Source organism: Camelus bactrianus, chromosome 15, assembly GCF_048773025.1.
Source record: "Camelus bactrianus isolate YW-2024 breed Bactrian camel chromosome 15, ASM4877302v1, whole genome shotgun sequence".
Classification (NCBI taxonomy): Eukaryota; Metazoa; Chordata; class Mammalia; order Artiodactyla; family Camelidae; genus Camelus; species Camelus bactrianus.
This window is the reverse complement of record NC_133553.1, coordinates 67,333,353-67,357,845: the sequence shown is the minus strand read 5'-3', so window position 1 is coordinate 67,357,845 and position 24,493 is coordinate 67,333,353. Positions and strand designations below refer to the sequence as shown.

Here is a 24,493-nt window from a genome sequence, read left to right as displayed (position 1 = left end):
TCCCCACCCTTCTGACCCAAGTTCTGGGCCTCCCCCAGCCCTGGGAAACGTCTAAGCTCCTGCCAGGGTGACAGGCCCCTTTGTGTCTTGGTTCTTCTTCACGCTGACCCCAGTCCTTACCTTAGAGGGGGAAGGAAGCGGGGGGGCTGCTCCGGGAGAGGTGAGGGCCGGCGTGGGGATGATGGGGGCCGCCAGCGGGGTCTGGGCCGGGGTGCTGGGCTCGCTGCTGCTCAGCTCGCCTGCGGATGCTGATCCGGAGGGGCCCAGGGAGCTACTGGCCCCGGCCGCCCCGGAACTGGCTGGGCGGGTGGGCTATCGGAGAGGGTAGGGGCAGACCAGAAAGAGCAGGGGGCAGGGGTGGTAAAGAGAGAGAGACGGAATATGAGACATGGTGAGAGAAGAGACAGAGGAGGATAAAGGCAGAGAGTATCAGAGCACAATGAGAACAGAGAGAGCGGAGGGCAGACGGAAAATGACACAGCCAGAGACAGTGACACAGGACCGGGGTGAGGGGGCGGTGGCGGGAGAGGAAGGGATGGAAGGACACATAAGATTATAAGGCTCCTCCCTTGGCACTGACCCCACGTTCCTCCCAGCTCTGGCACTATCCCCTTGGGGCGGAATCCCTCACTCCCAGACCTCCCCTCTGTGACCCACTTGTGATCATTCTAGCGACTTCTTAACACTATCCTATCGTTGCTCTGGGCCTGTGCCCTCCTCCCCGAGGGGGAAAAGTGCCTCAGTGTCCTTCCCAGAGAGAAAGAACAGGCTGATCTCTAACGTTCACGTTCCCAAAGACGGCTGGGCTAGAAGTGGGGGTACGAGGCTCTCCGCCCCTGTGAGGCCCTCCCCGCTCTTTAAATGAAGCTGACTCTCCTTCCCTTGGTCTACTTCAGGGGAGCCGGCAGGTAAAAGGGCGAGGGTAAAAGTTGCAATCCTTGGCTCCCCCCAAAACAAGGTCAGTACAGTCAACCCACCTGTCACCTCCCTCTCCCAACACACAGGGGCTCCAATCAGAGGACGCTCCCCCGGCCCCGTGGAGTGAGGCCCCGAGCAGGCAGGCCTGCCCGTGCTCTTCCTCGCAGGGCTGAGCCTCCAGGCTCTCCAGCTGGGCTGACACTCAGAGACTGCGCGCTAGCCAGACTGCCCCCCGCCACCCAAAGCCTTTCACAGACACACCCACCTCCTCATTCCCTGACACTGACACAGCCAAGTTCTTTTTCACCTCTCTTCCAATCCCCCTGCCCCCCAAACACACACCCAAAAGCTGGTCAAAATGCCCTTCTTCGAGAAAGCCTGCCTGGATTAACCACAACCACTCTAACTTCTCTTCTGCATTCAAGCTACCCCCTCTGAGAGCCAAGAGTCATTTTCTCAGGAGGGGCCTGTCATTACCCTCGGTCCCCTCACTCCCCTGAAAAGAGAAGCCAGGATGCACTGTGACCAACTTTCACTTGCCCGTACACCTGCCCACACACACGCACACGCCTAAAATGTGTGTACACTCAGCAGTGGCTTGTACAGAGGCCTGCTTTTTCTCACCTTGGGCCGCCGAGTTGTGGTCTGGACAGGCAACAGGAGCCAGAGGAGAAGTAGTCAGGAAAGAAAGGACAATGGAAGACAGACAGACAGCAAAAGGGACAGCAATGAGAGCAGGAGCAGCAACAGGAATGAGGCCACGGCTAGCGGTCCCCCCGCTCCCTCCCTCCCCACCCCATCCCCTTCCTCCAGTGAATCTCTGTGTCCTACTCCAGGAACTCAGAACTCCGATTCCCCACTGGCTCCTTTCCCCGCTTCTGTCCTACCCTTGCAGACCTCACCCCTTCAGACACCCTGGAAACCCCAGAAGTCCCTGTCTCCTAAGCTGAACCACAGGAGACCAAGGGCAGCAGCTGGCAGAGAAGGTCTCCAGAGACCAGCCTTCTGCAACACCTTCTCCCACTCCAGCCCAGAGCCCCACCTGCCCACCACTCCCAAGGACCTTCCCAGGTCAGCCCCTTTCTTCCAGTGCCAGACTCCACAGAGGACTCCCTAGAAATCCCATGTGACGTGAGGGATGATATGAACCCAAAGTGAGGGACAGGAACCTGCAGAGGGAGATCAAGTCCCCGAGGCAGAGGAGCACTGCTGTCCTCCCGCCCCCCAACCCCCTCCCCGGGACCAGTTCCCGCAGCAGTCCCCAGCCCAGGGCAGAGGGCTCAGGTGTCAGCACCATGAATATTGCATTAGCCAGAAGCTCAGAGCCCAGCAAAGTAACCCCACCCGCCTGCAAGAAAGGAGGTGGGGGCGGGCAGCAGCACTGGGAAACCACTGCCCGGAGCCAAAGCCAGAAACCCCTCAGGTCACTGCAAAGTGGGAAACAGATGATTAACTCCAACACCCAAACGGTGTTCTTGCCACCCAGAGTCTCACAGATCTGGCAAAAACAAGATTTCCCTTGGGCCCTGCTTCTAGGTCTCCCCAGGAGACTAACCCCGCCCTCTACTACCCTGGGTGACCCTCCATAGCTGTGTGTTAAAAGCTACTCTAGGCAAAGCCCCTTGGTACAAACCCCAGCGAGGGTGGGATGCTGGCAGTGCAACCAAGGGTCATTCTAGCAAAGGTCGGGTGAGGCAGGCCTGCTAGAGGCATGAACATGTGGACCTGCTTCCCCAGATCCTCTCACAGGAATCGCTCCCAGAGCCAGTTCACAGCAAAAGATGCGTGAAGCCCAAACCTGTGAGGCCACTGGGTACAAGGCCCGGAACAGAGATTCAGAGCCAAAAGGAGGCAGGTCAGCAGACGCCCAGGGCACGGGGCACGGCAGCGACACACGCCCCTCCCTGCCCCCACCTGCATCCCCGTCCTCCTCCCCCGACCAGGTAGACAGAGGAAGGCAACCAGCCCCCACCCCCACCCCAGCAGCCTGCTGCCACCATCACGCTGGCAACCCGGCAGCAGGACCAGAGCAAGCAAGAGTACCTTTCGGGCTGTCGGTGCCTGTCTCATCATTGCAGAAAACCAGAGAGAGCCAGGGGAGGAAACAGAGGAAGGACAGACGGAGGGAAGGAGGGAGGGAGGGAGGGAGGGAAAGAGACCGAACAGAGGGAAAGGCGGCGGAGACAGGAGATTAGTGCATCAAATCCCAACAATGCAGCCTCAGCTTCCCGGCCCGGCAGCTCCCCAGCTGGCCAAGGGCTGCAGCTCAGATGCAGAAGCCCCCACAGGTGAGCGGTGGGGACAGCCAGGCTCCGGCAGGCACCGGAGAGGCACCCGGCCTAGTTCGCCAGCTTAGGCTGATGGCAGCCTCAGTGGCCGCAGCACCAGCTCCGCCTGACGTCATGCACCCACCCTCCTCTTCTCCACTGTGGGTGGAGTCACTGCTCCTCGGTCACCTAGCAACTGCCAGGCTCTGCTGGCTCCTCCTCCTCCTCCTCATGACTGGACAAAGTCCTTCCCTGAACCCGCCCTGCTTCCTCCTCCAAAGAACTGGTTCTGGCTCCTCCCTCCCCTTCCCGAGATCCCACCCCCAAGAATTTGCTCCAAGAAACTGGGCTGGGGGCCATCCCATTTCTGCGATGACCTCTCTGGGACCAGGGTATCACTGGACAGGGACACCGGGCCTCGCTGCTTCATCAGCCTCTCTCATGCCCTCACTCCCCTCTGCCCACAACCCCATCATCTCCATTTCTGTCTCTTATACACACAGACAACACCCTAATGGTGGCTCAGGAGGTGCGGGCGCCCAGAGCACCCCTCCTCTGCAGGGCACATATGAAACCCTGGGGAACATTCCATCTGGGCAGCGGCAGCGCTAATGACAGTGTCTGGCTCCTCTCCCAACTCTCCCCTGGTTGTAGGCAGGGCTGCGTCTGTCTGTAACGGGCTTCTAGAAAGGGCTGCGCACCTTGCAGAGACGTCTGGTTTCTCTCCCGCCCTCCCCCTTTAAAAGCCCTTTTTTTGTTCTGGTGCAGCTCCCTGCTCCCTGTGAGAGAAGCACTGCGGAGGGAGACCGAGTGGGGGCCTGGACTACTTGGCTGGCACTCTGCACCCACCGGGAGCCAAGGCGCAGCAAGGGAGCCTAGGCCGGGCTTTGCCACATTTCCCCAGGCAGCTGCCGAAACCCCGAGATTCGGGCACGGCTCAGGCCCCACCCAGGGCCAGGTGGGACTGCGGCCAGAACTCCTCCACAGACCCCAGACTGCAGGTCCCTGCTCTGCTCTCTTCGGGGGCCTGCGGTAAGATGGGACCCGCAGCCAGGAGACAACAATCAAGGGGAAAAGCCAAGTGTCTGCAGCGGGTCCAGCATCCTTAAGGGCGGTATTTTCCTTCTTACATCCCTGTTCCGTCCTGAGCCAGGACCCCAGCATATTGTCTCCTCCAAGGCAAGACTCCCAAGTGAGGACCCGCCACCAAACAGACGTCAAAATACGTCCCCTCCCCACCCCACTGCCTCAACCTAGCAGCTCCCCATGCAAGGTCAGAAGGGCCAGAAACAGGCTGGCGACGCGGAAACCACAGAAACACACACACAGCACAGGGCGTACAGGTCAGACAGGCACATGCGGGGGGGACAGCCCCCAGGGCAGGCGCTGGTGTGAAGAAGTGGTCATGGCAGCGACTTAGGCCAGAGCCTCGGGAGCGGGAGCGGCAGGGCTGAGCCGCACTCTGATGCTGGCCGCGGAAGGCTGCGGGGCGGGGGGGGGGGGGGCAGGGGAGGCGGGCGGGCGCGGCCCCAGAGGACGGACGAGGCAGGGAGGGCGGGGCGGTCACGGCAGCCCCACCCAGAGGCAGGCACAGCGCAGGCTTCTGAGCTCAGGACTGCTCCCCCTGTGCTCTGTTCCCTGACCGCCCGCCTCCTGACCCAACCTCCTCACTTCCTACGTCCCCCACTCCCGAACCCCCGGTCTCCCCTGCCACTACCCCTCAGTTCAGGCTAAGTGAGAAGCCACTGCACCCAGTAAACGCTCTACTCCATGCAGCTGCTGTTTCCGGTCGAATGCTCGGCATCTCTGACTAGAAGTCCGGAGGCGGGGGCAGGGGTGTGAGGACGGGTGAGGATCACCCCCAGTCAGTGCTACCTGGGCCTGGACATTGAGCCTGAGGACCCTGCACCCCTCAGAGGAATTCTGAAAGCCAGGCTGCCATGTCCTCTGGCCACCCCAGTCCCAAGGGCGCACGCACACGCACACACAGGCATGCAGCAGCCCAGGGACATGCAGGACAGCTGGGGAGGGGGCTCATGGCCCTCACCCACCCAGGCACAAACAGTAAACACACCACCTTCTTAGGCTTCAGTCCCCGCTGCATGAGGAGTAGGAAAGGGCAGAGTTAGAGAACAGAGTGAAGGTCACACGGCGCTGGCTGGCCAGACATCCTGGGTACAGGTGTTAGGACCAATTCAGGCACACACAGGTGTGGAGGGAGTCAGGTCACTGTCAAGTCCAGGGTTAAGTGAGAAGAGGGCTCTCTCAAGGATCAGCTTCCAGGAGGTCCACTACCTGGCCCAGGGAAGCTGGAGAGTCTGGAGCCCCACCTCACACACCCTGGACAGAGCAGCAGAGGGGAGCTACAGCGGGCCCTCGGCACACAGCCTACAACAGGTGGCAGAGGGCCCGGCTCCCTTCCATTCACCTGTGAATAGAGCGCGCCTTACTCCTCCAGTCCCTACCTTCCCCCTACCCTACAGCCTTCAGGTGTCGGCAGCCTTGGGGACCAAAAGGCAGGAAGCTGACACTACTAGGGTCAGACCTGGCCTCCTTAGGCCCCCGAGCCTCAGTTCCAATGGATCCAGAACTTCTGGGCCCTAACAGCTTTGCTCTGCTACCGCCTCTAGCGCTAAGGCAGCAACTCACGCCCAGAAAGCTTCCTTCGCAGGGAGAATGGAGGCTGGAAGGCTAACTCCGTTTACTCACCTACTGCTTCTCCCTGCCTAGGATGGGGTCTCCCTCCCCTCTTCCTCCTTTCCCGCTTTCTCCCTCTTGCTCCCCACGCCCACCCCCAACCACTTACCGGTTTGCTGGTCTTTGCGTTTGAGTCAGCTCCCTCTGCAGAATGCAAACAGAAACACAGTGTGTGCACTGAGGCGCAGGGGCACAGAGCACCGCGGCCGGGCAGGCAGGGTGTAACAAGGGCACACGGCGCTGGTGGAGAATCTCAGGATCCACCGCGGCCCCTGCTCGGGGGAGAAGTCCTGGGGGCTCGCGGGTGTGAGGAGCAATGCAAGCAGGTGGCGCTCACCTCTCCTGAGGACCTTCGAGGCAGAAGAATCGGGTGTCTCTGGGGAAGTAGTGTCTGCTCCATCTTCAAACACCTGGATCTGAGGCCACAGAACAGACTCACTATAGCCAGATCACGGATGGGTGGACGGAACAGGGGCCCCTGCCCAGGTCCTAAGCAAGCCTGGGGTATAGGGCAGTCTCCCTAAGGATGGCTCTCAGTCTTCCCTCCCCCACTACCTCCCACTCTCCCATCCAGAGACTTAAGCTCATACCCAGGACTCGGGAGCCCCAGCACAGCAGCTGCGCATGCAACAGAGCATGGGTCCACGCCCACGTGCGTTCCTGCACACGTGTACACACACACACACACACAAAGGAGGTGAGCACCTGGGACTGGCGCACAAAGATGCCATGTCCTTCATCACAAGTGAAGTACTTTCTGCCTTGGACAGTTCCATCATTCTTGCCCTTTGCTTCATCCAGGATCACGCCTACCCATTTGCCAGTGGCAAAGAGTGTGGCTCCAACATAGGCCACGGTGCCCCGGTGGCCTTTCCCAATCACCTCCACACGGGAGCCCACTCGCAGGGGCCGGGCGCTTGCCTCCGCACTCATTCTGCTGCCACTGGGAGTCTGAAAGACACATGCAAACGTGCAGGGTTAAAAGCCTCAGGTCAGAGGTGTCATCCTGATGGTAAGAAAGGCCCCAGTCAGGACCCTGGCCTGAACCCCATTTCTCACGGTGAAGTCCCCCCTGTCAAATTCCCCTTTGACAAATGTCAGTGATGTGTTCTAAAATTTCTCTAGACTCCTCTGGAATCTGCCAGAAATTTTTTTAAGTTTATACTTAAATTTAACAATAAATCAGAATTCACTGATAGATCTGTAAGTGTCACCCCACATGGCTGCTCCCTCAGGAACACCGCCCCCAGGAGGGGAACTGCTCAAGCAAATAACGTGGTTTAGACCAGGCTCCCCACAGCACAGTGCCCTGACTCATGGGCCAGGCGAGTCCGTGAGCGACCCCACAGAACCCTGCTCCCCTCCCCCCTGCTGCCTGTCTTCCCTGAGGTTCAGGTGGCTCTCTAAGGCCTCTCCCTTTCAGCGGCACACAACCGCCTCCCCTTCTAGCCCTCAGGTCACCACCACTCCTACCTGGGCTGACTCCCCACCCCCACCCCCACGCCCCCCGTCACACTCCCAGACGCCTCAGGGAGCCCATTCAGCCATTTGACTCCCTTCTTCCCGGCCTGAGCCTGGGCTACCAACTCTCTACCCACAGCTCTGGAGAGTCTTCACTCGGGTTGCTGCTATGGAAACAAAACTGAAGGCCAGGTAAGGCAGGTACCTCAGATCTGTCCCCAGACTCCGCCCACTGGGCCAAACGGATGCCTTATCACCCCTCGGATGGACAAGCGCAGGACTGACTGAACGCTGTCCTTGGGAACCTCTCAGCTTCTGACACACCCGTGATGACAGGACAATGTGAAATTAGGTCCCAAACAGGCCCAGGGTTTAGAAGAAAATCACACCTAAGCCATTTTTAGCAATACCAGCTCCAAGAACCAGGGGCCTTGCAAACAGGTGAATGAGGCATGAAGTGGCAGCAAGGCCCTGAAGACGCCACAGGGTTCCCTTCTGACGCCCCACTTGGCTACATAGGGAACCTGGCCAGAGCCAGTCACTCCCCAACGTTCTCCCCCAAAGAGCTCATCTGGGAAGCTGATGCTAACATTCCCAGGGGCTCCGGGACCCCAAATCATACCTGAGACAGCAGAGTGGCTCTCATGGACCCGACAATAAAAGAAACTGACCGTAACATCAGGGCTGGCCTCAGACTCAGACACTCTCCCCAACCTCCTAACCCTAACCAGCCTCCCAGACCCGGGTGGACACACTGGGTGGACACTCCGGATTCAGCCTTGGCCAGAAGAGCGGGAGAGCAAGTGACACACAACAAAGCTGCTCGGAAGAAAGGCTTCACTGCAAGGCCATTCCAGCCCACCGACCCCACTCGGAATCCCCAGGACGGTCTGGCCGCCCGCAGGAACCTCTGGCCCGAGCTCCAATCAGAGTCAGCAGTCATGCCTTGCCAGTATCCACCGAGGGCCCAGCGCTGGGAAGGGCAGCCTGTGCGGTCCAGCACCAGCGGGGCTGCGAGTGGCCCCAGCCTGTCTCCCAGCCCCCACAGCAATGTCCACAGGCACCCAGGCCTTCTCCAGGGCCCTCCCAGACCAGGGCCACTTACCCGGCTGTACACGTGCCTCTTGCTCTGGGCCATGTTGCTCCCCTGGCCTCCACCCCCTCCCCCAGGTGGCCAGCGACAGAGAGAAAAGGCAGAAAGCTAGGCAGGAGGGTCAGGGCTCCGGGCCCTCATGGACAAGCGCAGGAGCCGGCAGGCATGGCCCTCCCCAGTCCATGGACCTCACTGGGTGGCCCGCTGGGGGAGGGATGGGGACAGAGATGGGGGCTGAGCAGCCAGAGCCCCTGCTGCCGGAGGATTCCTGAACCCAGACACAGGAGTCCTGCCGCCAGCTGATGAGTCTCACTCTGCGCTAGTGCTGCTCTAGACTTGTCAGGAGCCGCGCTGGCCTCTGGGTCCTAATGCCCCCCTGCTCCACCGGGGCCAGGACAAGAGGGACAGGGAATGCGGGACTGGGCCCACCGTCCTAGGGCCGGGAGCACAGCCCTGGCGGTCCTCCTAGTCTGCACGCCCTCACCATCCCTGCCACCCCCACCCCCGCCCCCAGGATCCGAGACCTCAGCAGACCCACAAGCATCAAGTGGCACTTCAAAACAGGGCCTGCACACGGCCAGAACAGGGTATCTCACTCTCCTTTCTCCCTCCCCTTTCTAACTTCTGGCCTCCGGGCCAGACCCACGTGACTAGGGTCTGGATTTCAATCCTACCCTGGGCCAGAGGAGCCAGGACCCCTGCCCAATACACAGCAAAGGAAGGGCAGCAATGGCGGCAACGTCACACCCACACACACAGCAAGTCACGTACCCCAGCCCCCACAGCACTGGCCCCTGCGCCCTGCGCTCCTGGCCTTGCTGCCCAGGCATCTCCTGAACAGAAACCATGAAAAAGCTGATTTTCTATATTGCACAAAATGTATTTAAAAATAACCATGGGTTCCTTTTATCATTTAAAATGTTTAATTTAGTAAGATGATACAGCCTAGTGAGAGGTCTCCAGAGGGCTCTGTACCCCAGACCACTGCATTCATGTACCCATCTAGCATAGGCTGTAAGCCAGCAGTTCAGGGTCCCTGCCCCGAAGTAGCCAACAGGGTTGTCCAGGGCGCTGACCTCTGGCTCCACTGGGCGCAGCGTGGATGTAGATGCCCTGGGCCTGAAGTACCTGTCTTGTCCGCACTGGGCTTCACTGGCCGAGCAGGGTCTTCCTCCATTCCACCCTCTTGCTAAGGCAGGCCAGACAGCCTAACAGTAGAGTGATAGCCAACGGCCAGATACACGGCTCCCAAACCCCTCTCCACATCTCCAATCCTGGCCAGACTCCCTAAGAAACCATTCTTCTCCTCCCCTGCAAAAGCTCCATGTTGTCCCCTCCCTTCTATCCCCATTACACGGGTGGGCAGGGCCGCGCAGCTCCCTGCAGCCTGGGCTTCCGCAGGAGCACAGCACTTTACAGTCTACAGAGGACCTTCAAGAAGACTTGTTTAGCGCCGCGGTTCCGGTTCTAGACGGGGGCTGCTTCTGTTCGATTCCTGGCTTCAGCATATGGTAGCTACATAAACTCAGTCCAGTCACTTCCTATCTCTGGGCCTCAATGTCCTCACCTGTTAGTTGGGAACAAGCAGAGAACCTTTCTGAGAGCTGCTGCGAGGATTAGCTGAGATAATCCACGTGAAACATTTCGGACAGCGCAGAGTAAGAACTCAAAGCCAGGGAGCTGGCAACGTCGTCCTCAGGTTTGGACACCTCCATCCCCCACAGAGAGGCAGGCCGGGACCAGTGCTGACAGAGAAGCTGAGGCTTAGACAACTGAGCAACTTCCCTGAAGCTACACAGAAGGCAAGAGGTGAAGCCAAAACCGCAAGCAAAGCCTGAACCAGAACCCTCTGGGCTTTCCAGTCTGCTCACTGGGTCACATGCTTCTAGGTTCCCAAAGCCGCGCTCTTCCTCGGGGCCACACAGCCTTCAAAGATTCAAAAGGGCTCAGATTGAAGAGCCACAGCACAACTCACTAGCCACACAAGCATATACAGCCACCTAAGTCCGTGCAGGCTGTTTCCTCCCCTGTGAAAACGCGACCAGCACCTGCCGTACGTTGTGAGGCTCAAATAAGAGAACGCACGTAAAAGCGCTCTGTAACACGTGCAGAGGCTGCTGGAGTACAGAGAACTACCTCGCTGGATAAGAAGTGGTGAATAGGTCTTAAATAAAATGTCTCAACAATAAACATTATAAGGAATCACAGAGAAGAAGAAGGTGAGCTGGAAAGAAAAGGAAAACCCGACTAGGCCTTGAATTACGAGTTGCTTCCGTGGCTCTGTGGAGCAGGAAGGCCTGCGACACTGCAAACTGTGGGCGCAGGGTGAGCAGCGACACAGGACTCTGCTTGCCTGGGGAAAATGAAAGATGACTGGCTGGGCTGAAGTGAAGAATTCTAGATGAGTTCTCCTATCAGACTAGGAGCCTTTCAAACCGGAGCCCACAACCTGTCCTCTTCACGCTCTCGTCACTCTCAGTGCAGGGAGTCAAACATTTCTTGAATGGCCTAGCGCGTCGACACTGAGCTGTATCAGAAGGTAAGTATGGACAGTCAGGGAGTTTAACACCAGCCAGAGATGAACTGGCTCCGGTAACAGCGGGGAGCCAGACCCCCCTGAGCAGGAGACTTGCATGATGAAAGCTCCTTGAGGAGGATCAGCAGGTGGCAGAGAACGAGGCGGAGCAGAGGCGGGAGCGACTTGGTGAAGACAGGGACGCACAGGACGGAGGCCGCGGCAACAGAGCAAGGGGTGAGGATGGTCTAAACCCGGTTCCTGAGAGAGACGGAGACAGAGAAGAGGAAATGGACCAATTCAGGGACAGTACAAAAGAGCCTGGAGAAAGCCCCACGTTGGATCAGACATGGGGAAAGCAGCGGTGAGCCTGTCCGGGCTCTGAAGGTGACAGACCTGGATACAGCTCTGCTTCTCCTAGTTCCTCACCTGCACATCAACTCCGGGGGAGGTATTTTCAGAGCACCAGTTACCCCATCTGACAAAAAAGGGGGAAGTAAAGCTGACCTCACAGGGATGTTGTGAGGATTAAATAAATAAGACCGGAGTACTTAGCACAGCGCCTACCACAGGGTACGTGCTCAACAAATTACAGACATGGTCTTCTCATTGCTGAGAGGGGACGCTGGTAACAGTACAAACACATGTTTCATGCATAAATAGGTGGGTGAATGAATGCATGAGGAAGTGAAGGAATGAGTAAAACTTGGGTGTTTTCTAGCAGGAGGAATGGAAGAATGATTGATAACAGAATTGGAAACTGAGCGTGTTAGCAGAGAGATAATCATCTTGTCCTTAGCATCTTCTCCGGGGCAGCTGTAACCGTGGCCACTAACACATGCATCTCACGCCCTCCTTCCAAGGTGAACCTGTGATGCGGACAACACCGGTCCCACTACCTGCGTCCTACAGGCGACAGAACTGAGTCTCAGAGGCCAAACGCCTCACTCAAGCCTCACGGCCGGCCGGCGGGGGCGCATCTGACTAAGCTGCGCAGGGAGGGAGGCGGCCCTGCAACAGCACCGCCGGGCCCCACCCCTCGTCACACAGGACAACGCCGAGTTCCACGTTCCCTCAGCCGGAAGACAGATACCCCCTGGACTTCTGGTTTCCTCCTCAGTGACACTGAATACTGCTTCAAAGTCTAGGAAAATGGGAAGAGAGAAGGGAAAAGTCTCTGTCTGGTAAACAGGTTACCAGCAGTCTCGGAGCAAGTTTCAGAAATGACAGGAAAACCAGCGGATTATCGGGAATCGAGGCGCAACGAGTAAGGAGGACCAGCCCCTCCGCACCCAGCTTGCACCGTTTCTTGCTTTAACTGGTACCCGGCAACCTTGGAGCCCTTGACTTCCTCTTGCTTCACCTCACTTAACCTTGATCCTGGGATAACCCAGCTGTTTGCTTTCTCAGATCCCACTCGTAGAGGTTTGAAATCCAGGCAGTCTGAAAGCAGGGACCGCACACTTGAACTTGAACTGAACTGCATAGGCACTGGGTATTCTGATTTGGTTGCGAAGAGATAAAATGAAACATAATGCTAATGAGCAAGATACAGATTTTCTTAAAACTAGGGTGAAGTTGTACATCTCTAAAGGCACCAATAGGGAAGGGATAAGCGTGAACTTGAGTCCCCCAGGAGTGAGGAAAGGAGAGGGGAACAGACACTCAGGGACTGGAAGCTTGGAAGGCTGGATGCCAGGTGTGCCCAGGAACCCAGAGAAGACGCACACAGAGCCCTTGGTTCCCAGGTCCTGTTCCAGCATCTGCCTTGCAGGTCTCAGACAGACAGAACTCAGACCCTACATGGACTTTCCTTACCTCTCCAGCTCCCCATTATCCCCAGAAATATCTGCAGCCCACTCCTAATCTGAATACAGGGCTACCCCCTCCCACGGTACCCCCCTCCCCCCAGGAATACCCACTAATTGCCAGGTCCACCTCCACAGGGCCCAGACCTCCAAGAGCCAGGAAGGAAAGCTACTCCTTTTCCTCAATGAAGGAGCTTTTGCAGGAAGGCAACAGGCCCTTGAGAGCAGGCAGCCCTGTATGCAGGAACTGCAACCCTCCCAGAGCTGGCAGGAGTCCTCCTCAACTGCCTATGCAAAGTTCCTGCTGCTTCCTCCCCATGAATCAACCAGCAAGTCCCTGGCACTAGGACCCTGCAGACAGGGAACCCTGAGCCTGCGCCCTAAAGAGAGAGATGCACCATTTCACAACTTCAGCAAAAGCTAAGCAGCCAACAAAGCCACGGCCACCTCGGCTGTGCTGGGCTCTGCCGTCAGGGCAGCTCACGGGCCACTCCGCAGAAGCAGGGCATTCTGTCCTTTCTCTTTTTAAATCCACGTCATCATCTGATCATCATGGAAATCAATCTCTTCAAGTCACCACGCAAAGGCGTATCCATGGCAACCTCAAGAGGAAGGACACAGAAACGATGCTCCAGCGGCTGCAGCAGGAGAAGGTAAGTCCATTTTCCACCCATGCCATCTCACCATTCTCCCCTTCCGCTCAAGCCAGGCGTGCGCCTTACCTACAAATTCTACCTATCACACCAATGGCGAAAACATAAAAGGTGAGTATTAATAATCTATGCTATTATATAAGGTTATGAGTCTGCCCTGTCCCACAGCTGGCAGAAAAAATTATTTTCTCAGCCTGCAGTACCTAACAAATCAATATCCATCACTTGTCTTTCTAGTCAGGTTGCTGGGAAACCACACAAGGATTTCAGAGTTCCCTACGTAGCTGTAAAAATACAGGAGCAACGTTGACCCCACCAACCTGCCCACCCAGGCCACCATCTGACCCCACCACCCTGCTCACCCAGGCCACCATCACACCCACAGACTGGCCTGGTAACATGCTCTCCTCAGCAGCCCTAAACTGCAGCCCCTCAAGGTCCAGAAATTGGAAGTTGGGATTAGATTTCTGCCTTTCTCTGAGGCCTCAGTGGAAGGAATGCCATTTCTGCAGAGCTTAGAGACTCATCGGACGTAAGTACCACTAAGCGTAAGTAAGTCATCCTCTCAATTCCCTCTTCTGTAAAACAGGGATAGTAGCAACACCCTTCTAACAGGATTGTTGTCAGAATCACGGGAAAATGCCTGGGAAGCACTCAGAAGAGTGCCTGGAGTCAAGCACTTACTAACTGCCAGCCACGATTACGATCAGGAAGAGGAAAGAGAAGGCTACAGTGCAGGGTTCAAGGTCAGAGGGAATCAGCGTTCCCGGAGCCCGTCTCGGGTCTGCGCTCGTCCCCTCTCCTCTCTGGGGAGCTGTTTCAAGCCTCCCTCCCCACTTTCAAGTCCCTTTCCTGCTCGAGCCCCCACCAGGGTCCCCACCCCTCAGCAGGTAAACTTGCTGAGAAGGAAAACTGAGCCTATTAGATGAGAATTCCTTTGCAATTTTAGATGCATCCATCACCGCCTCTTTCTCCCCACGTTCTCTCCTTTCTTCTGTCACTGCTCTTCAAGGAAACGATGTCCCCTTCTTTTCAGAGGCAACCCTCGCCCCTCCTCTAAGGGCCTGATTCAGCCATCACCTTTTCCTCTGTGCCTTCAAATGCCACCTTCCTACTGGCTCTTACACATCATCAGATAACCCATGCTCAAGGCTTCTAGTCCAGGAAAATCTGTCTCTAGTCTCTGCTACTCCTCCACAAGCTGCCACCATCTCCCTTCCTTCCTTCCTTCCCCGCCAAAAACCTCAAAGTGAGGGCATCTTCCGCATCCTCACTTCCCGTCCACTCTTCAATCCACCTGGCTCCCGTCCTTATGACTCCAAAGAAGCTGCTCACGCTAAAAAACATAAAAAGCGCCCTGGTGACCACAATCTCCTCATTGCCCAGTCTCAAGGTACATTTTCCAAGCTTATCCTGCCTGACCTCCCACTAGTAACAGAGGCTGCTGATTCTCTTCCTGCAACTTTTTCCTCTGTCGCTCCCTGGACAACATTCTGTCTCACCTTGCCCACCAGTCCCTCTCCTCTCCTCTGGCATCCTCAGCCTTCGAGGAGCGTGGCTGGGCTCATCCATTCCAACAGCACCGACTACCACTTCCACCTGCCACCCCCAGGGCACAGACTCTCCTCTGAACCAGACCCACATTTCCACCTGTCTGCTAAGTGCCAAAGAGCCCCCAAATTCAACACGATCCAAAACACGTGCTATCTTCCCCCCTCAAAAACATTCCTCTTCTAGAGGCGAGGGTATAGCTCAAGTGGTAGAGTGCGTGCTTAACATGCAGGAGGTCCTAGGTTCAATCCCCAGTCCCTCCTCCAAATATAAAAATAAATAAACCCAATTACCCCCCCCAAAGAAAAAAGAGAAAAAAACATTCCTCTTCTATATTCTCCCTTTACCACTGGCACCTCCACCCACCCAAAATAGAAAACCGAGTCATCCTCAACAACTCCCTGTCTCCTGTTCTCAACGAGTCGTTGCGTCAGGTTAACTCTGTCTCTGCAGTCTCTCTGACTCGTACCCTCCTTCCCACCCCCACTGACCTAATCTTTAACTCAGCCTTCAGCCAAGCCTAGGTTACTACAAGAGTTTCCTGACGTCCCTGATCCAGACTCTCCCCTTTCAGCCTAGTTCCACAACTGGCTTCCCAAAATACAATCACATCACCTCCCTGCCTGAAAACCTCCAGTGGCTTCCCTCCCACAAAACTGAATCTTAGCATAAACTACAGGCCGTTAAAAACCTGGCCTCCTTATGAATCTAGTCTCATCAGTCGCCTCTCCTTTGATCCCAAAGTTCTCTTATATTCCAGCCACCTGAATCTACCTCCCTTAGGCTTCTGCGAATGTTGCAAGCGTCACCAGGTCCATTCTCTCTTCATCTTCAAGGCTAGACTCAGTTATCACCTCTTTCCCAAAGATTCCTTTGACGTCTCCACGTGGGGCTAGTCACTCCCCGCTCTGCCCTCCCGTAGCGCTTTGGAAAAACCTCCACTACAGTATCACAGTGTATTTAAAACGTTGTCTCATTATCATCAATTCTTCCAGGGCAGACAGATTTTACTCATCGCAGTCTCCTAAGCACTGAGCACAGACAGCCCTCGACGCTGAGCAGAAGCCTGGATGTGCACCGCGCCAGGCGCTGGGGCACAGGCTGGCTCTGACAGGCTTCCCAGAGACGCCGGGAGGGACATGAAGTCCCGCACATGTCGCTCCGTCGTCCCCACAGAGGCACCTAAGAAACCACAAAGGCAGGGACAGCGCCAGGGACTGGAAGGTGGTAGCGACACTAAAACTCAAGTTCACACGCGTCCAGGGTCAAAGGAGCACAGGGAGACCGCGAGGCCGTAGGAGAAGTGCAGATCTTCTGGGAAAAGAGCTTTAGTGAGGCTCTGGGAGGGACAAGGGCCCAGTCGCTGCTTCAGTGACGCCCTCAGTGGACAAGCAGGCGCTCAGGGAGGTCAGACTGGACAGCCCATCTGTCCATCAGCCAAGGGTGACCAGAACTAGCCAGAACCTCTAAAGAAAAATTATATAAAACCAAATTCAGTGTCTCCAGGATGGCAAGGACCCTAAGATTTGAATCGGGTAACTGCTCAGCACTCACCTCCTCAGGGGGACACTGAAGGTCCAGTTCCCACGCCCTTGGTGTGGGACAGACAGCCCCAGCCCCACACAGCACCCCCGGCTGTAGGCAGGCTGAACACCCGAGGAGTCCTCCACCGCGGTCCCTCCCAACCTGTAACTCCAGGCGGCCACCAGCGAATGGGACAGCCAGCAGAGTGCAACCCACAGCAGCTGGCAATTTTGCCTTACGATTTTCCCAACTAGTCTGACTCCTCCCTGACCACTTCTTTTCCTTTGTACCCTCCTGGTCAATCAGGCCCAACTTATCACTTCTTTCTCGGTATTTCTCCCGCATCCTTCCTTCCTCCTCCATCACCACTGTCATCACTTTGGTCAGCCACTCAACAGCTTTGCAAATTAAGGCAAATCATTTACCCTCTTTGGTGCCTCCTCTATAAAACGGGGTCACAGCTGCTCTGCCCACCTCCCAAGAAAAGACTGCCTTCTGTAATCTGTAAAATCTCACACATAAATATAAGGCATTACTGTTACCATCAACGTAAGTTCTCTTTACTGATCGATGAAACAGACCTGGCCCCCTGCCTTGCTGCTTCTCCATTTCCAACCACATTGCCCACCATAGTAAGACAACCACACACTCTAAAATACTGCTTTGCCCAAAGTCTTTCATTGTAAGTAACCTTACAATCTCACTGTAAGAAATCTTACCATTTCTTACTTTAATCAAACAATCCTGGATCTGACAAATGCAGTGTCATCTCTGCACCACTGTCTGCTGCTCAGGATGCTTTCCCCAGTTTTGCAAGCCCCACCCACCTTTCAAAGTCCAGCTACAGCCCCACTACACCGCACCGCAGAAGGGCTGAATTTAAGAGAGGGATCTGGAACAACATCATGGAAGAGTAAAGGATAATGCAGTCTGGGGAAACTAGGGAGAAACACTGTCATCTCACGCTTTAAGAGTCACCTATTTAAAAGAGGATTGCATTTTCCTTTTCTGTTGCATTCTAACAGATAACCTCGGACCAACAGTATGGAAGCTGCAGAGATGTATTTCAACAAAACAAAAAAGTTCCTTACTGAGAGATTCCAAGATGAAACGGGATGGACGCCTTATATGCATGCAGTAATTTCCCCACTATTAGAAATGTGCAAGTCCAGACCAGCCACTGGGCAAGGATATTTTAGATGGAACTCAACTGTCACAGGGGTAACCAGACTAGAACCACAGCATGTTAGATCTGAAAGGAATCTTAGAGATCTTCTAGTCCAGTCTGCTATTTTATAGGCCCGGACAGGGAAGCGATCACTCAGAAGCAGCCCAGTTTGCTGTGGAGAGCAGGGCGCAGAGCACGGTCTCCTTCAATCCAGTGATCCACATCCTTGCTGCTCAAAGTGTGTGTGGTCCACGGACCAGCAGCTTCAGCGTCACCTGGGAACCAAATCTGTATTTTATTGAACAAGAAACCCCCCCTCCTCCCCTCGGCCAGATGCATGCGCCACTAAAGTTCAAAAAGCACTGACCTACACTACACCCTTCCAAACCTTTAGTTTCGATGCTGGAACTCCATTTCCCAAACCGTTTCATATGTTAAACGGAAACAGTGCCCAAGATTTTCCATTCATATCTGGGAAACTCTCCATACTGTTTACTTCCAGTGGGAAGTTCAAGGTAAATATCATTAGCATATTGAAAACTGGCACATTCTATGGTAGAGAAAACCCTAACCATGAAGTTTCTAAACATATTTGAACACAAAACGCCTTTTGAAAACAGTTACCGTTAACTACTATCCTTAACGTCCCGTGGCTTGGGCTTTGGCAGTCAGTCAGGTAAAGTGTCAATCTCCACCTCAGAGCTCCTCGACTCTCAGGACTTTAAGCACATGCATTCGTAACTCGTCAGTATGGGCGTGCTGCTCTGCTCACTGTAAAAATGAAGGCAAGTTTCCACGTGACCGCCTCTTTAACAACAGCGGAGTTCCTCGTCTGAGTGATTTCGTTGGGAGGACGCGCAAGACGACTTCCCAAGGGTCATCCTTCCAGGTAAGGCGGGCCCCAGGAGTGGGTGGGAAACAGACACACTAAACGCACATCCAGGCCCCCATGCTTGAATCTATTTGGGCTGTTTTTTTGTTATGTTGTTTTGGGGTTTTTTTTTTTTTTTTCCGTGTGACACAACTTCTCAACCATGTGCCCCACAGGAAACCTGTAGCTCGAAGTGGGCTCAGGGGTGCCTCGGACGCTCCCAGGAATGGAGAGGAACCCTGGCAGTTTCGGAAGAACTGGGAAGCACAAGCACTCCGACCCCGGGAGAACACCGCCAGGCTACGGCGCTCGGGCGGGTGGGACCGGCCCAGACGCAGGCGGGCGCCCACCCCCGCCGCGGCCCCCCATACGCGCCGCCCCCGCCCCGCGCCCCCGGCTCCCGGCCGCGCCCCGCCGCGCGCCGAGCCCCCAGTGCACCGCCGGGAGCCTCGCCGACACGGGGTGGGGAGGAGACGGTTGCCAGCGTCGCCGCCTCCGTACCTGTCCTGCCAGGGGCTCCGCGCCGGGCTCCGGCCCCACCGGCGACCGACGCCCAGGCCCGAGCGGGGGGCCCGCCCCGCCCGCGTGGGCTGCCCGACGCGCCGCACGACACCCGCAGGCCCCCCGCCCCGGGCCCTCTCGCCGCTGAGGCCCAGAGGCGCGCTGGGTCCGGGGGACACGCTGCTCTTCCCCGAAGACCAGCCCGGGTTAAAAGCTGCCCCCCGGACGCGGCCGTGGAGACAGCGATCAGGCACAAAGCTGGACGCCTGGGGCGAAGCGCGCGCGTGCGCACTGCGCCTGGGAACCCGATTAGGCCCAGAGGAGGGCGGCGCGCGGCGGCCGGCGCGCTCCCCAGGCGGGCGCGGACGGCGCAGAGGCGCCGGGGAGCTCCCTTGCGTTGGGCCGGTGGGTCCCCCAGAGGGTCGCTGAGCTTTTCAGTGCCAAGCAGCTAATGAAAACAATAGTGATAAACCATATTTCGTCAGGTAGCTTAAGGAGAAGATTAAATTTTGCTGCTGCTCTGTATTGCCCATCGTATGAAGATACAGGCATTCTCACGCCCTTATGGTGGAAATGTAAAATAATGCAAATTTACATAATGACATTTTGGCATTCTTTAATTAAAAGAAAAGAAAACATTAAAAGTGCAAGATCCTTGACCCCAGTGCACCCACTTCTAATGATGTAGCCAAAAGAGGTGAAAAAAATGATAGAACATGTGTTCAAAGATATTTGTACAGGGATATTGGGAGAGCCAGGATTTGATAGACAATGGGTTCGAATTCGATTTCCTGGCTGCATGAGATCTTAGGTCGGTGACTTTACCTCTCACAGCTCTGCTCTTTTGAAAAACGAGGATGTTAATGATAGAGTCTACATGATTAGGTTTTTAGGAATATTAAGTGAATCCATGTAAAGAGAGAGCTATTGGAGGGTTAGGTTTATCCCAGTTAACTTCAGATTGAAAAACAACCTGAGAGATCCATGAAGTTGTTGGTGGGGTGGAGGTGGCGAGTTAATGGTAGAAAGGGGGAACTGGGCAACCTGTCCACCACTGCCCCTTTTGTCCCCATTTCATCTTCTAAATATGTCTTGTTCTTATTCTTGATAGAAAATGCATCGGCGTGATTCAAAAATCAAAACAGCGTGAAGACTGCACTGAGAAACCTCTCCTCACCCCTCTTCCCATCCATTCCTTCTTCCTTGCACACCGCACATAACCCTTGTTACTGGTTTCTCATTTGGCAAATATGAATGTATAGTCTTACTCCCCCATTTCTTCTTTTTTTTCAATTTTCAGTCTTTTTAATGTTAATCATTCTTATATCTGCACTGGTTTCCCATTTTGGCTTCCAGAAGTTAATTGGTCTTTTGAGTATCTTCTGCTATGAGGTGCCTCTTCAAATCTGCTCATTAAAAAAACATAATTTTGTGTCATTTTTTTTGTGTGATTTGTATAAATTCTTTATATATTTTGGGTAAGTCCTTTTGAAATGAGTGGGACTCTGTGGGACCTTCCCAGGACAGAGTGTCTGAGTGTCGGGGGTCTCTATCCTCTGTCCCTGCCTCGCTGTGTGTGAGTGTGGGGTGTCCTTGTCATCTTTCCCTGACGCGCTGTGTCTCAGCGTGGGGTGTGTTCTTCCTCTTTCCCGACTCGCTGTGTCCGAGTGTGGGTGTCTGTCCTCTGTGCCTGACTTGCTGTGCCTGAAACATAGACAGACAAATGCACTAGCCTCCTCCTCCTCCTCAATTAGGTAGACAGACACACTAAACAACTCCTCCTTTAGATAGATAGACAGAGACAAATAGACAGACATACTAGACTTCTCTTCCGCCCGCATTTGATAGAAAAATAGACGCACTAGGCTCCTCCTCCTGCTACAAGAGATAGACAGACTACACTCCTCCTCCATTAGACAGACAGACAGACAGACAGACAGACAGACAGTGGGAGAACCACGCAGGGCTTTGGGGCCGTCACAGACACAGGAAGGCACTGTAGCCAATGTACCAAAGTGCCTGTTGGTTTCCCGTCCTTTCTCTCCCCTACAGTCTAGGAAACAGCGCCCTGCAGCTCTGTCCTTTATTGATCTTTTTTTGCCCTATGGTGAACACCTCGGCAGGAAGAGAGGGGTGAAGATACTGTTTTTGATTATGAAAACCTATATTCACCCTTTATGTCCGTGCATAGTTTTTATCTTGTAAATTAATCTGTTATTTTCCATACTTCACTCTTCTAGAAAATAATTGTCCAGTAAGCAATTGTCCTCAAACAGTTACCTATTCCATGTATATAAAAACATATATGTACTTGTAAGTGTATAATAATGCTTAAATGATTCTGAGTAAAAGAGAGAGCTGATAAAGAGAGTGGCTTCCAACTTGAGGGCACCTACAAGTAAGTGGACAGTCATAAGCTCTTGGGCCCTGGCCCCCCCGGCCCCCCTTGGGTTTTGTCTTTCTCTGTCCTTCTTGCCACCTGACCCCACATCAGGGGGACTTTTGGATTATAAGCCTCAGTCCGCGCTCAGACCAACCAGATGGCCATGCATCGTGACTGCCCGGGGTCCAGCTACGCTCCTCAGCCACAGAGTACTCAAGACTTTCCTTGTGGCAGTCCTTGCTACCCAGGCCCTGCCAGAGCCAGCTTCTGTCCACAGGATTGAGCCCCAAGGGAAGGAAGGAGTGACCCTTCTGTCTCTCGCCAGCTTCTAGGCCTAGGACAGGAGTTAGGGAATATGGGGAGGGGAGTGAGTGGGTCTCAGTGGATTAGCGGCCAACCCACACTCCCACGGGCTGCAGGCAAGCTCCCTGACACTCATGTGGGAAAGGGACAAGGGTCTCGGCACCAGCCTCGGTGCCAGTCAACGTTCCTGGTCGCCAGCTGGAAGGGAGTTAGTGCTGCCCAGCAGTTCCCCACATCTTGGACTCCTTTCTACTCTCATGAATGTTCTCATGATATTTTCTTTCTCCAGGTCCTCTTCGGTGGGCAGCCACTCTTCCCAAGATGCTGTCATTAGTTGTCTGCAGTCCAGAAGTTTCTGCATAGATACAAGTCCTCCTGTCTGCATTTCTCTCCTGCTTGTGTGGGTTTCAGCCCTCAAATGCCACCAGATACAAATTAAATAAATAAATAAATCCCAACAGAAATGGCAACTATGTCTTTGAAAGCTTATTGCTGTTAATTTCCAGGATTTTATGTATTAACCCTTCTAAGAACACATTGAACCTGCTAAAATCTAGCCAGTAGATCTTGGGAGACAAAAGTTTATAACAATAGTAAAGAAAAGTAATCATAGGAATTACAGATGCTGACCCATGTTATCATAGGTTGGCCGTAGGTTTGAAAGGATCAGCAATTGGGTTAATTCATACATAGAATTTATAAAGTTATAGAAAACATTAACAGTTCTGTGGGCTTTAAATCATCACAAGGCCTATGAAAAACAGGAGAGTTTACCTGCTAGTGAAACTTCTCTGTTTTAAGCCATTTATTTGTTTCGTCAATTTAACTCCAATGAAAAAAAGGGAAGGGTTCCCTAAGGGGAGGTGGTCACCATTCTAGAGTAGCGTTACCCACATTCACTCACTGAATACGTATCTATGGGGGGATTCATTTTTCTCAGACTAAGGTGGAAATACCATCTGTGGACATGGGCTAAGACTGTACACAGGGAAGAAAGCGCATGCAGTGAAAATCACACCAGGAGATCAAACTGCTAAACTGAGACAGACAAGAGAGGAGGGGCTCCTCAGAGAGGCCTGTGAAGTCACTGTATTCTTCCTAATAAGAGTGACACCAAAAAATTGTAACATTTAATTTTTTAACATTTTTTATTGATTTATAATCATTTTACAATGTGTCAAATTACAGTGTAGAGCACAATTTTTCAGTTATACATGAACATACATATATTCATTGTCACATTTTTTTTTCTGTGAGCTACCGTAAGATCCTGTATATATTTCCCTGTGCTATGCAATATAATCTTGTTTATCTATTCTACATTTTGAAATCCCAGTCTCTCTCTTCCCACCTCCCGCCCCCTTGGCAACCACAAGTTTGTATTCTATGTCTGTGAGTCTATTTCTGTTTTGTACTTATGCTTTGTTTGCTGTTTTGTTTTGTTTTTTTTTTTAGATTCCACATATGCGCGATCTCATATGGTATTTTTCTTTCTCTTTCTGGCTTACTTCACTTAGAATGACATTTTCCAGGAGCATCCATGTTGCTGCAAATGGCATTATGTTGTCGGTTTTCATGGCTGAGTAGTATTCCATTGCATAAATATACCATCTCTTCTTTATCCAGTCATCCGTTGATGGACATTTAGGCTGTCTCCATGTCTTGGCTATTGTAAATAATGCTGCTATGAACATTGGGGTGCAGGTGTCATCTTGAAGTAGGGTTCCTTCTGGATATATGCCCAGGAGCGGGATTCCTGGGTCATATGGTAAGTCTATTCCTAGTCTTTTGAGGAATCTCCATACTGTTTTCCACAGTGGCTGCACCAAACTACATTCCCACCAGCAGTGTAAGAGGGTTCCCTTTTCTCCACAGCCTCTGCAGCATTTGTCATTTGTGGCTTTTTGAATGATGGCCATTCTGACTGGTGTGAGGTGATACCTCATTGTAGTTTTGATTTGCATTTCGCTGATAGTGATATTGAGCATTTTTTCATGTGTTTATTGATCATTTGTATGTCTTCCTTGGAGAATTGCTTGTTCAGGTCTTTTGCCCATCTTTGGATTGGGTTGTTTGGTTGTTTCTTATTAAGTCATATGAGCTGTTTATATATTCTGGAGATGAAGCCTTTGTCAGTTTCATTTGCAAAGATTTTCTCCCAGACGTAGGTTGTCTTTTTGTTTTATTTACGGTTTCCTTTGCTGTGCAGAAGCTTGTAAGTTTCATTAGGTCCCATTTGTTTATTCTTGCTTTTTATTTCTTCTAAGAGAAAATTTTTGAGATGTATGTCAGATAATGTTTTGCCTATATTTTCCTCTAGGAGGTTTATTGTATGTATCTTGTCTTATGTTTAAGTCTTTGATCCATTTTGAGTTCATTTTTGTATATGGTGTAAGGGAGTGTTCTAGCTTCATTGTTTTACATGCTGTCCAGTTTTCCCAACACCATTTGATGAAGAGACTGTCTTTATTTCGTTGTATATTCTTGCCTCCTTTGTCGAAGATTAGTTGACCAAAAGTTTGTGGGTTCATTTCTGGGCTCTCTATTCTGTTCCATTGGTCTGTATGTCTGTTTTTGTACCAATACCATGCTGTCTTGATGACTGTAGCTCTGTAGTATTGTCTGAAGTCTGGAAGAGTTATTCCTCCAGCCTCTTTCTTTCTCTTCAGTAATGCTTTGGCAATTCTAGGTCTTTGATGGTTCCATATAAATTTTATTATGATTTGTTCTAGTTCTGTGAAGTATGTCCTGGGTAATTTGACAGGGGTTGCATTAAATCT

General features: G+C 53.4%; 1 protein-coding gene across 13 annotated transcripts in view; it reads right to left on the bottom strand.

The window, feature by feature from the left end:
• DCTN1 (dynactin subunit 1) overlaps nt 1–19,159 on the bottom strand; it is a 28,725-nt gene extending 9,566 nt beyond the window's left edge. For 2 of the 13 annotated variants that reach the window (XM_074341332.1, XM_074341335.1), the window contains exons 1-7: nt 8,449–8,686; nt 6,588–6,833; nt 6,220–6,298; nt 5,992–6,026; nt 2,962–2,979; nt 1,543–1,563; nt 121–312 (exon numbers count right to left, since the gene is read on the bottom strand). In XM_074341332.1, the coding sequence (XP_074197433.1) occupies nt 121–312; nt 1,543–1,563; nt 2,962–2,979; nt 5,992–6,026; nt 6,220–6,298; nt 6,588–6,833; nt 8,449–8,481 (624 nt within the window). In that variant the 5' untranslated portion in view covers nt 8,482–8,686. Of the gene's footprint in view, nt 1–120; nt 313–1,542; nt 1,564–2,961; nt 3,007–5,262; nt 5,305–5,991; nt 6,027–6,219; nt 6,299–6,587; nt 6,834–8,448; nt 8,687–10,789; nt 11,155–17,578; nt 17,719–18,279; nt 18,424–19,027 lie in introns of those variants that run through there. The other 11 variants (XM_074341339.1, XM_074341338.1, XM_074341340.1 and 8 more) reach the window with 11 other exon arrangements.
• Between the last annotated feature and the right edge of the window lie 5,334 nt (nt 19,160–24,493).